The sequence below is a fragment of the Labeo rohita genome, chromosome 2, assembly GCF_022985175.1.
Source record: "Labeo rohita strain BAU-BD-2019 chromosome 2, IGBB_LRoh.1.0, whole genome shotgun sequence".
Classification (NCBI taxonomy): domain Eukaryota; kingdom Metazoa; phylum Chordata; class Actinopteri; order Cypriniformes; family Cyprinidae; genus Labeo; species Labeo rohita.
This window is the reverse complement of record NC_066870.1, coordinates 2,499,342-2,512,611: the sequence shown is the minus strand read 5'-3', so window position 1 is coordinate 2,512,611 and position 13,270 is coordinate 2,499,342. Positions and strand designations below refer to the sequence as shown.

At 35.6% G+C, this 13,270-nt stretch overlaps 1 protein-coding gene across 3 annotated transcripts in view; it reads left to right on the top strand.

Annotated features, from left to right (window-relative positions):
* Positions 1–258: 258 nt before the first annotated feature.
* The window catches only part of LOC127178327 (zinc finger protein 521), a 91,936-nt gene continuing 78,924 nt past the window's right edge, over positions 259–13,270 (top strand). For 2 of the 3 annotated variants that reach the window (XR_007829379.1, XM_051131128.1), the window contains exon 1: positions 418–914. Coding sequence is in view for 1 of the 3 variants with exons in the window: in XM_051131128.1 (XP_050987085.1) it covers positions 875–914 (40 nt within the window). In the remaining 2 variants the exon portion in view is untranslated. The other variant, XM_051131143.1, reaches the window with a different exon arrangement.

The following is a 13,270-nucleotide window of genomic DNA, read 5'->3' as shown; positions in this document are numbered from 1 at the left end:
ACCCTTTAATATCCAATCTGAAATGTAATATGCAGTTGAAAAGTGCGAAATGGTTCTGTATTTGAATGTGCATTTCTCACACAGACGCGTCTATAGACGCTGAGTCTCGTCTACCAGAAGGGGGACCAGTCCGCCTTCATAAGAGGCGACAGAAGTCCAGGGCTCCGGATCCGGCGACTCCCTGATCCAGACGCCAGATCTTGCCGACGCCCCGCGGATTTTAATCATGCCTCTCTGTCAGTGTTTGAGAGCAGCAGGCTGACAATGATTTCCTCCGTGATTACGCACAGGGCGCGTCCCCGCGGGGATGGGGCCCCCTCTGGAGCCGTCCTCATGGCTTTGGGGGCCTCGCTTCCATTTTCCATTATTATGTGGACTACCGGAGCGACAGCGCAGAGCGAGACCTCGCAGGTTGGTGATGAGGAGGGAGCTCGCATGTTCCTCTCCGACTCTTTTTTTTAAAAAAACAGACTCAGTTCTGATTCTCAGATGAAGTGAGAAATTTGACAGTCTCAATTAGTCTTAAGCTCGTGCCAATGTAAGGAAATAATTCATTTTTACTCGTTTTTCGCTTTATTAGATTTTTTTTTCGCACATTTACAGCGGCGTTTGAGATCTATAGTGCAATGTAACTGATAAAATCAAACATGTAGATGAATTTACAGCGCGTTATTAGCAGATGGATATGACATTTTAACTCTTCAGCTTCTTTAAACAGACACATCTAGACCAACAGGAATTGACCAACACCACTGTGATTTTTACCTCGAATGTACAATGTGCAGTAATCTCGTGTCAGCCTGAATGAGCTTTATGATCACATTAGAGGAGATATAGATATATACATGTATGATCTCCAGCGGGTTTCTGTAGGATGTCGCGCCGCAAACAAGCCAAACCAAGAGCTCTGAAAGGTAAGTGAACCTTCATACCTGTAAATCGGGTTTTCGAGAAACGAAAACGCAATTTTGTAGGATGTCAAACACCTTCTCAGGGTAAATGCATGCGTTATACAACACCGCTATTTCCACGGGCAGCGGCGCGATCGCTTAAGTGCGCAAATACGAGGTTCGTTTGGATGCGAGAGCTTCGTGAGCAACTATAAAACCCAAAGATTTGCTTTATGAACTAGTTTATGTGTGACTGTTTACATGGACCACAATGAATCGGAAACATAGTAGCCCACAGTGCCCTGTGTTTTATGTCTGCCGGTCTCATTGGAGAGTTCAGGGCGATGTGTGCTATAAGTGATCATATACGATCTGGATGTTAAATTGGCATGCAAGTTTGGAGTGACACATCACGTGACTGGAGTGGCTGAACTCTATCGTGAAAGTGGTGCTTACCAACAGGATAAACATTACGACATAGATCGTTTGACCATTACAACATTTCCAGTGCTGTCCTCATGTTGTTCTGATGTGTTCTTGCTCTGCCTCCAACATAGTTGGTCTGTTCTTGATTGTCGCTTAGAGAGTCTTTGGCAATGATGATGTTCTTTATCTGTCGCACTGGATTTAATAACTTATGTTTGTAAACAAACTCACACAAGAGAACCAGACAGTTTTTTTATTATTTTTTTTTTTTTTAGGATAATGATTGTAATTTATTTCTGACATGCATTAATTTTTATTAAATAATTTTGATATTTTGAATGACCACAGCAATGCAACGCTGTCCATGTTATAATTCCACAAAAGAGTCAAAAACAAAATACTTTGTATGTTATGCTTGGAGCCACTTTGTAAAATTGCATTTTCTCTTGATCATACATGGCACAAATTCTCATCTCAACGCATGTAATAAACGGCTAAGCTCTTCTTAATTTTGCCATTTCATATGAACGACAACATATGTAAGATTAAGTCAGTCAAAACAGTTTTGAGGTTATTTGGTGTAATTTTATGTCTCCAAAAAAAATTGAGATCTGACATTGTATTGTATTAAGAATAGTTAAATACACATTATGTAATATAATATAATATAATATAATATAATATAATATAATATAATATATTAGACCTTTAGGATGAGATGCCCCCCCAGAACTGCCACAGAAGGCCTTGAGTAGCGTGCTGTTAGTAGTGTTATCATGTTGAAATATGTTTTTTATTGTGATTTTTCAATAAATCCATGAATTAGACATATTTTGGACATATTTCCTATTAAAATGAGAGATTGCTCTTAAGGCATATCTACACTTAAAATATGTGTATATATATTTGTGCTATTACGACTAGCAAATGTTTCTATTTACTTCCCTTAATATAACATATTGGTTAATGCATCCTTATCCTGCACTTGCTGAACTTGTATCTTAATATGTTACAATTTAAGTAAATGCATATTGTTCTTAAGGAGGGCATCTTCCCCCATCCTACTGGCATTTAAAATAAACATTTCATACAATACACTTAATGTGTACATATGTGCTTGTATGTGGTAGTGTACAGAATACTTGGCTGTAAATGCACCCTTGTCTAACTAACTACCTCTGTAATTAATTTCTGTAATTACATGTGTAATTACACAGTTAAACCTTCCCACACCACAAAGCCCATTTACCATATCTCATTTACCAACCTCAACAGCTGCGAATGCAGCATACACACAATGAGTACATTGAATTAAACAATTATTTTAATGCAACTAATCAAAGACACCTAATATGGAATGGGACCTTTTATGTTTCTACATTGCATTGGTTTTCTTTTTGTAATTTTTGGAGACATCATTTTCTTTGTGTAAAGTTCACATTTTAATTTATGAGCAAATCAGGTAATGAACACAAATAAGATAAACTACATAAATAAAATAACAATTAATATTAGCTGATTGAATTGAATTTCTTTTATTCTTCTGTTTATATGGATATTAGATCATTAAATTCAATTTATACTGTACATTCTGTGGTAATTTCATCTATTATGTTGACATTACTAGAGCCAGACTCTGCTGTTTGTGCTGTAAAAACACTCATTAGGTCGCACCTTACACAGACAGTCTTGCGCTGAAAATGCTCTGGCACTGGACGAAGTGAAGTGTGTGATGGAGTGTAATGTGTAGGCCTGTAAAAGTGTCAGTAGAGGTGATGAAGGTCAGTGAGGGTGTGAAGTCCTGTCCTCTTTCATGAAGACACAAGCTAGTTTAAATACATATGAGCCTTGTGTTTGGATCTCAGAAAAGACATTTCAATTTTTTTTTTTTTTTTTTTTCAAAAGGCCATTTTAATATATAATGCGCTGAACAGAGGTGACAGCGTTATTGCTTAAGGGAATAAATGTCCACAGGCCAAAGACATACATCTTCCGCTCATATGCAAACACTTTCTCCTCTCACGCTGACATTTACTCAGAGCTGCCCGTCTGCATCACACACACACACAAACACACACTGGCTGCCTTTGGCTGTGGTTTGCAGTGTTTGCTGTGCCACATTCCTCTCTGCCTCAGAGACGGAGCTCCTGATGGCCATAAATGAAAGTGCCTTTATTTATGTTCATTAGCTGGATGCTTTTTGAGGTGCATTTTACAGAAATGTTTATAAGAATTCTCTGAACATGTGAAGTGTTTGGCTGCTGTACACGCATTGTACATGCATCACTTATAAATGATTATATACATACTCTGTGTACATTATATTTAAACTGTGCATGATTATGTTTGTCATGATTTAGCAATGTATTGTTTTCTTTTCACCAGATAATTATCATAGATGTCCTGTTAGTGGTGCTTGATGAAGAGCTCATTAATGTGTTTTGATGTAACATTAAAATATGATGATTATCATTGGAAAACATAAAAAGCCATTAGCAGAGCTGTCACTGCTGCTGTTTCTTCAGTGATTTCTTAGTGTGTTTTAAAAGCGATGGCTTTCTGCTAGCGTCTTTAGTCTAATGCAGTCTAAATATCATATACAGTTTAAGAAAATATGAACGTTTTACTTCATAACTTTAAATAATTTGTCTTTGAGGTTAAATGAGGATGATTATATTATTTTAGTAGTGAGTTTTGTTTAGTTGGTGTCTTGCTTTATTTGCACGTGTATTGTCTTTATATCCAGTCGACTTTGGTTTAAGGTTTAACCTCATGAGGGTCTCGTTTTTATACAGTAGTTGTGTTGATTCTCGTGTCCTCTGCCCTCTGAAAACCATCTGTGACGTCAAGTCTGAGCAGTGTTACTTCAGAGAGCAGCTCTAGCTCTGGAAAATCCAATACGTTTTTGAAGGATGCTGATGAATGTCGTTGATTTTTTTAGATTTTTCAGAAAGGAAATGTTTGGAGCATAAAGCTGATTCTCAGGTGTCTATATGTTAATGTTTAAAAAAAATACAGTAAAAATGCAAATAACAGCACAGTGTCTTGAAAACATCTCCTCTATGACAATGTCAAAAATATCAATGCATCTGTGCTAATATCATAATATATATATATATATATATATATATATATATATATATATATATATATATTTTTAATTAAAGCCTTGCAGAATATTTACTAAACAATAACTACCTGGAATACAAGAAAAAAGTGAAATACAAAATCTCTATGTTGTTTTACAAATGAATTCTTGCACAGATGAACAAATACTTGTTTGTGTTTGTACCACTGTAGCATTTTTATGCGTCATACTACAACTCAGTTAAAATCTGTTGACTGAATCCCGACTAGCATTAGTCGTGGCTAGTCTCGTGATAGATGGTCATTTGAGGAATGCTCTGTGCCACTTGAAAGAACATTTCTGCCATGTTGCCAGTAGTTCACACATGTAACCTAGTTTGTTTGCATAAATGAATATGTATGCATTTTTTGAATACTAATAAATCACAATACATTTTTTGTTTTAAATAGGTTACTAACCGACCCAGATGATTCATGAGGTAAAAGTCAAGATAGATGCAGTTAAATAGCAGGATTTTAAATTGTTTGATTAATTAAAAAAAAAAAAAAAAAAGAATACCTCATTGCCTCCATTGAAGTGATGGTAAACTGATGGATTGTTTGTGCTGCTGGGTTTACATGGGTCAGGTCTAGTTGGAAAAATGTAGCTCGTCACTTTCTTACATGGATAAAATAGTGTTCTTGATTGGGGAAATAAACACTTAAAGAAGAAGTCCACTTCCAGAACAACAATTTACAAATAATTTACTCACCCCCTTGTCATCCAAGATGTTCATGTCTTTCTGTCTTCAGTCGTAAAGAAATTATGGTTTTTGAGGAAAACATTTCAGGATTTTTCTTCATATAATGGACTTGATTGGTGCCCCGATTTTGAACTTCCAAAATGTAGTTTAAATGCAGCTTCAAAAGGCTCTAAACATTTTCAGCCGAGGAAGAAGCGTCTTATCTAGCGAAACGGTCATTTTTTTTCAAAAAATAAAAATTTGTATACTTTTTAAGCACAAAAGCTTGTGTAGCACAGGCTCTGGGATGCGCGTTCTGGAATGATTTGTTTATTTTGATTGAATCTTTAATGTCACTCGGGAAGAACGAGTCGTCTCAGGGAGTGATTCAATCCGTTCATCTTCGTTCGTTCATCTTATGGGGCTGTCACGTGATGAACGAACGACTCAAACCCAAAAACTTGTCAGATAAGAGATGAGGTGAGCTAATCATAGACTAAAGACCCAGGTAAACAATGAATTAATCTTTTCTGTTTCTTATAGCATTATAGTTTTGTCTTGTTTGTAGTGTGATCAATGTTTGTGTAAGTAGTAGATGTGTTAAGGAAGTAACACGTAACATTTTAATTATATTTTGCTAAAATGAACGAAATGACTCGAAAAAAGATTTGTTCATTTTGCTGAATGAGACTCAAAGGTCCGAGTCGGTAAAATGATCCAAACTAACCATCACTACTACGAATCACGTCTAAGTTCATCGTCTGTGTACTCCGGCTCAAAAAGGTATCAACTTCATAATCGTCCAACATCGTTGTAGCTTTTTGTTTGTAAACAGCATCTGACTTACTTGCACTTTGTTAGTCTTTGCGCGTTCACTTTGTAAACTCTGGGTCTGTGGTTCTGCGTGACCTTGTGACCTTTCGACGTGATTCAATAGTACGTAATACGTAATAGTACACAAGCTTTTGTGCTTAAAAAGTATACAAATTTTTATTTTTCGGAAAAAATGACAGATCGTTTCGCTACACAAAGACCCTTCTTCCTCGGCTGGGATCATTTAGAGCCTTTGAAGCTGCATTTAAACTACATGTTGGAAGTTCAAAATTGGGGCACCATTGAAGTCCATTATATGGTGAGAAATCCTGAAATATTTTCCTCAAAAAAGAAAGACATGAACATCTTGGATGACAAGGGGGTGAGTAAATTATTTGTAAATTGTTGTTCTGGAAGTGGACTTCTCCTTTAAATGTTGTGACACTGCTTTACTTAATAACTAGATTATGGAAGACACTTAAAGGGATAGTTCACCCAAAAATAAAAATTCTGTCATAATTTACTCACCTTCAGATTGTTCCGAACCTGTATGAATATTGAAGATATTTTGAAAAATATGGATAACTACACAGTTGTTGGTCCCCATTGACATCAATAGTATAAAAAATGCTTTGGAAGTCAATAGGAACCAAAATCTGTTTGGTTATTAACATTACTCAAAATATCTTCTTTTAGGTTCAGCAAAAGAAAGAAACTCATACAGATTTGGAACAAACCTAAAACCTGTAGCAAAGTTTGACAGAGTTTTCATTTTTAGGTGAACTATACCTTTAATATTTAAAGATGTGGGATACAGAGTTAGTGTGGTTTGAAATAAGGGTGTACAAAAGAGCACGATTATAATTTCTCCAGCTCTCCAGTCTGTCTGTTATGGGCCCTAGAGTATGAAATATACTGCCAGACTCTTCAGTATACTCAAGGAAGACTCGCTGTAGACTCTCTGGCGTGCTCTTGCTTTTGAACAATTTCAGCTAAATAGCAAGTCAAATGATGATTTGGCAGTTTTGGATTGTGAGGCGGAAGTTTACTGTATCTTTGTGCTTGAGCAGAAAGCCTGCCTTTGTATAACCATTGGCCTTTCAGCTTAACTGTGTCAGATGGAGGACTTCTTTTTAAAGGTGCTTTTCAAAGCAGCGTTCTGGGCTGTCAGTCAGTGCCAGAGACCAGCGGGGAGGTCTCGTCAGGCGTCCCTTTCCTCTGTGCCAGGAAATGAAAGTGCAGATAGTGGAGGTATAATGGAGACCGCAGGGGTAGAGCTGAAGTCTCCTCCCAGAAAGCCTCATTTCTCATGAAGCAGGTGGGAGTCTTTGTTCTCCTCCTGCTTCAAAAATCCATTTAGTTCTCTACACCTGGCATACAGGAGGAACATTTCCTGTTTAATGGCTAGAGAATGAGTCTCTAATGAAGTGGCGGGCACATTTTGCAGCAGAAACTCTGTTGGTGGAACACTGGTACCTGTAAAAGCGCTTTATTGGCATATAACATTGTTTGTAGGCTAAATGTGGGTTATTTGTAAGCTACATGTTGGCTGGAAAGGTGCCACACAGTAAAAAATAACTAAAGCATATTTTTTTAGAAATCACATCAACTAAAGTAACAGTAATCACCATATACACAGAGGACGCATCATTATGGGGTTGTCATCAGTATTCAGATTTGAGGTCAACAAAAATGGATTTTCAATGGCTCATTTTTAAATGTTTGTTCCCACTCTTAAATTTTGTATCCACCTTACAAAATATTAAGTTTTCTAATATTGCTAAGCAATGGTCAAACTGCACTTTTCGTTCCATAGATTTCCATTCATACATACGCGAAATGCAAGCTCATGCGAAAAGTTTTGCATTTCGCAAAGATTTGGAGTAGATTGCATGTTTTTATTTTCTAGGTGCATTATTATTTGTTATTTGTTGAATGTACGTTTTTTAAAAAGACACCACAGAGCATGACGTCATATCACGACCGTTGCAACGTCTAAGGGAATTTCACACGCTCAAAGTCTGGTGTGACCGCAGCTTAAATCACAATATTATGTCAACCAAAGAGTAAGTTTGGAATTTGTGAAATTTTAGTAAGTATATATTTCAATCATGACAACTCTCGCAGTGGTTTTAGCATGTTAATTGACAGCGTTAATGTATTTGGTTGTATTTGGTCATCATAGACTAGATCTGCTGCTGCTGCAGAACAAGTATGGACTTGCTACTGCCAACAAATACACAGGTATTTTGCTGGACGAATAGGCATACATAATTCCTGCAGCAGATCTAGACAGGTGGTGCTGGGGGAGGTGGAGGGTTACAGTGAACACTTAAACCAAACTATTTCATTCATTGCAGAATCAGCTGAGGCCAATCAGCTTGCACCAGGTAAATGATATGATTGCCAGCCGACTACATGTAAACAAACCATCCTGTGCAATCTAGTGAGGACTGAACTATATGTATATTATGGAATGCTCTGATGTCTGTATAGTGGATAAACATGAGATATAATACGTTTTGGATATATCTAGGAGTGTAACGGTACACAGTGTTCTGTATGTATCTCGTTTTTCCAGGTCATGGTTTGATATGAGTTTGGTACAACAGGAAATGCATTTTTTAATTTTTTTTGAACAGACAGTAGTGCTACATATATGTATCATGAGCAGTTTTTATTTGAATTAAGTTGTATAATTTGAAGATTTAAAGCAAAAACAGAATGGTCTGACTTTAGATTTGTGAAATCATGCTACATAAAGGCTGGCACACAAAGCCGACTTCAAAGAACTAGCGGCGACGAAAGTCGACGGTGTTGTCGTCTTGTGTTGGCAGCATCTGGTCCAAAAGGATTTAGGATTTCTCTCCATTTAATGGACTTCAATGGTGCCTGTGAGTTTGAACTTTCAAAGTGCAGTTTAAATGCAGCTTCAAAAGACTCTGAACGATCCCAGCCGAGGAAGAAGTGTCTGTCATTTTCTAAAAAAAAAAAAAAAAAAAAAAAAAGACAATTTCTATAGTTTTTAACCTCAAATGCTCATCTTGTCTAGCTCTGCGTGAACTCTGTGTATTTTGGTTCAAGACAGTTAGTGTAGGTTGAAAAACTCCCATCTCATTTTCAGCTTCAAAATCATCCGACATACCGACCCAGTGTTTGCAAACGTGGGAAATAGCGATGTAGGCCGTTTTTTTTTTTTTTTTTTTTTTTTTTTTTTATTTTACAATTTTACAGTTTCTTTATAACTGAAAAAAAGAATGACATGAACATCTTGGATGAGTAAATTATCAGTAAATTTTTGGTCTGGAAGTGAACTTCTCCTTTAACTGTCTATATCAGCAGCTATCAATAGTATAAATTCGTCATTCTAAAGGAGAAACTGAAACAACAATATACAATATATACGCAGATATATACGAAACACAAACAAAGCAGTGCTTGCTTTTTATATTTTGAACATAATTTATGTTCTTACTTCATTAATTTTAAGCGGCTCATGTTGTTCTGAAAATATTCACATATTGGAATCATGTGACATTAGAACAGCCTTCTGTTTGTGCCGCCTTCATTAACGTACTAATTTTCATCACTTTAATTCTTGGCCACTGACTCGTTTGCCAGACTAAGCATCCAACCAAAGTTCTCACTCTCGCCGATGGCCCCGAGGTGACTCAACATGCTGAATCGGGCAAACTGCCACCTTCGTGAGCCCGACGAAAGCCGACATGAGGAACACCCCAAACGAATTAGCCCAACAGATGCTCGCTGACTATTATTTTATACAAATAATAGTAGCATTTAATAATAGTATTTGGTATTGAGAAATGGTCAGTGTGTTAGTGATGGAGATTTTGGTAACATTGTTATGCCATTAGATGACGACAAGAGACTGCTTTACGAGTAATCAGCAGTAAAGACTTTTATATTGAAAAGGACTGGAACAAAAACTTTTTTTACTTTCAAAAACACCTTGTAAAATGCAACCAACAAATGCACTGGGCATGTGTTATCATGGGAAACAGATAAAATGATAGTATGACAAATATTTCCTCAGTGGACATTCAAACTAATGTTTTATTTTGTGTATGAGACTGAGCTGAAGAATGAATGCTGTATCAGATGCAGGTAATCACACTCACTTAGTCCATCTCTCTCTCTCTCACACAATATTCTACATAATACAGTGAGCTTCTAATACAGTAATACAATAACTCAATGTTCTTTCATTACTAGTTCTAAAGTTTTTTTTTAATTAGTAATGGAGGGTTGGGCTCAGCTGTTAAACTGTCAAAGTGAGATTTGAATGCAAGGCAGAAGGAAGTAGTTCTGCATGCAATTTTTAAGACACTCTGCAGTTGTTTATTTATTTGCACATTTGTGCAGTTGAAGTGTTGTATAAAAACAAAATCTCAGTCGCAATATAGTGCAATATGACACTATATATCAGCATGGCTGTGATTACCTACGGCATATAGGCTATATAATTTCAGTGATGGTGAGAGGGAGTATTTTCTGCTATGGGCTTTACAGGATGTCAGCTAATGGTCAAATTCTCTTTCTCAGTGACAGTAGAAGACAATGTGTTAGAAGAGCAGCAGAGCCACAGGCAGTCTGCTGGTTTAACCAGTAATGTGTTATTCTGTTCTTCCAGCAGTGAAAGCTCTGTGCATTTGTTAAATCTGTGTGGTGCATGATTTACATACAGATTGAGGTTTGACATAACAATAGAAAAATGGAAGAGTGGAGTTTAAAATGCCAAGATCAACTGATGCAAAAGTAAATGATGTTTCAAACTTTATATGCAAGACGCTTCAAAGCAATATATGGAAACTATGTATTTCTGCAGGGGCCAGATAGTCAGTACCACATTTTTTGGTCAAAATTTGTAAGTTTATAATGCTTATAATGCAGATGACACATACTGTTGCTGTATGGTTGTTTAAGGTCAAGAAATGTGACATTTTATATTGCATAGTACTTTTAAAGATTTCTCTGATAAAGTTGCATATTGCATAATTATTTCACCATTATATACAAATGCTAAACAGATTCAAATGCCGTTTCTTGAGTGTGGAGTGAATTCATCAGTCAGTTTTCCAAATTTACATATTATTTATGCATTACTAGAATGACTATTCCATAATTGTCTCTATACCAAAAATGTAGTAATCTGTACCAGTAACATTTCATGGTACCAATTAATTCAGGATAACGTAATATAATTAAAGCAATCTGTTAGAAAATGAAGAATAAACAAGCAAATATCAAGCAAAAATCGTGAAGGTTCTCAGTACAGTATCAGTACAGTATCTAACTGTATCTAACTGTAGATGACTTACTAAATGTATCCAGGCAAGAACAGCTGTGTGTTTGAGTGTGTTTTAATCATTAGTTGTGTTTGATTATTATTAATGACATATCTAGCAGCAGCAGGTCTGGTAGACTGCAATTGCGCTGCAAAAGCTTTCGGAAGTGTGCATCTGTGTTTTTTCAGCTAATACTGACCTTTTTAGTTGAAAGTAAAAAGAATGCAAGACTGCAGCTACCAGCAGGAGTCATCAAATGTATTAGGATTATACAGAATTTTAATGTAATTAATTTTCTCTGGCTCATATAAGATTCCAGCACTTTTACAAATGTCTCCCAGAGATCACTTTTCAGAGATCCATTATGTGGACATGTTATGCCTTAATGTGTCCCAGCTCGTTTCTTTGTGTCATGAAAGTCAACCCAGATGGATAATGTATATATGAATCTGATTTGCACGTGGCAGCGCAGCTCTTTGTGCTGTTATATGGATGTGTAGGAGCTGTGGTGGTTCAGTAGACGAATGCCTCCTGTCATGCATGTGGCGTTCAGCGGCGGTGAGCAGTAATCAGGTCATGAGTGAGTCCAGCGGATCTGCTGCTTCATTTGTCTCATGTAAAGGTCAGCTCTCATGTGTGTTTATTTTAAAGCTCATATGGATGATGGTACCTGTGAGCCTGTCAGCCGTTTGTGCAACAGCGGCGCTGCTGTGAAGACATAAATACAGTACAATGGATGATGAAAGCATATGATATTTCAGGCCAGCAATGGTCAAACTGGCATATTTCATATTTGAGAGTTGTTTCTTTCAGATTTAAAAGATGACTTAAAAAGATACAGTTCTAGCGATACTTTTACCTTTTGCAGAATGTGCTAGTAATTTGAACAAAATAAGAGGGATCATACAAATGTGGTTATTTTTTTATTTAGCACTGCTCTGTATAAGCTTTTTCACATAACAGACATCTACATATAGTCCACAATACAAAATAATAACTGAATTTAGACAAATTAACAAACATTTCAAAAGTTTACACCCTCAACTTGATCTATAGTACTGCCATTATTATGATCCCTCTTATTTATTAATTATTTATACTAATTAATTGTTTATATTCAAAATTAATAATATCTTGCATATTCTGCAAGGGGTATGTCAACTTATGAGCAGAAAGTGTTAAGAAAAAAGGCCTAAAAAAGAGAACTTTACAGAAAATGAAAGAATTTTGGGCTTAAGCTATTAGAATTGTCAATTAGTTATATTTTTGGTTGAAATTATATGCAATTTCAGAATAAAATCACAATTTATAACAGCGGACAAGTAGAAGTTAAAAAAAGGGTATAGCTAATTACATCTTTAACAGTGTAATTAGTTTACTGTGCTAATTACTCTCTCTAAAAAATATGGTATTACTAATTACTTTCTAAATCCCACATCAGCCACAAGTAGTTGAACAATACAAGGATAGACATGAAACTTTTAAAATTAATAAATAAATCTTTAATTGACCAAAGTATTTAAAGGGAAAAAAAAATTGCTGTCAAACGATTAATCGTGATTAATTGCATCAAAAAAAAAAAAAAATGTTTACATAATGTATGTGTGTGTATACTGTGTATATTTATTATGTATATATAAATACACACACACATACAATATATATTTTGAAAATATTTACATGTATTTACATGTATATATTCTTAATTGTATAATTAATATATACATATTTTTTATATGTAAACTTAACATATTTTTAATAAATATATCCATGCATGTGTGTGTGTTTTTATACTGTATATACATAATAAATATACACGGTACACATACATACATTGCGTAAACAAAAACTTTTATTTTGGATGCGATTAATCACGATTATGCTATCTAAATTATACTATTTTTCACATAAACGTTTTCATTCATGTTTACTTTCAGTGCATAGTAAATTATTTAATTAATTTACCCTTAAACAGCAACAAATGTGATCAGGTCACATACTTTATTAGATATGTGATGGTCTCATA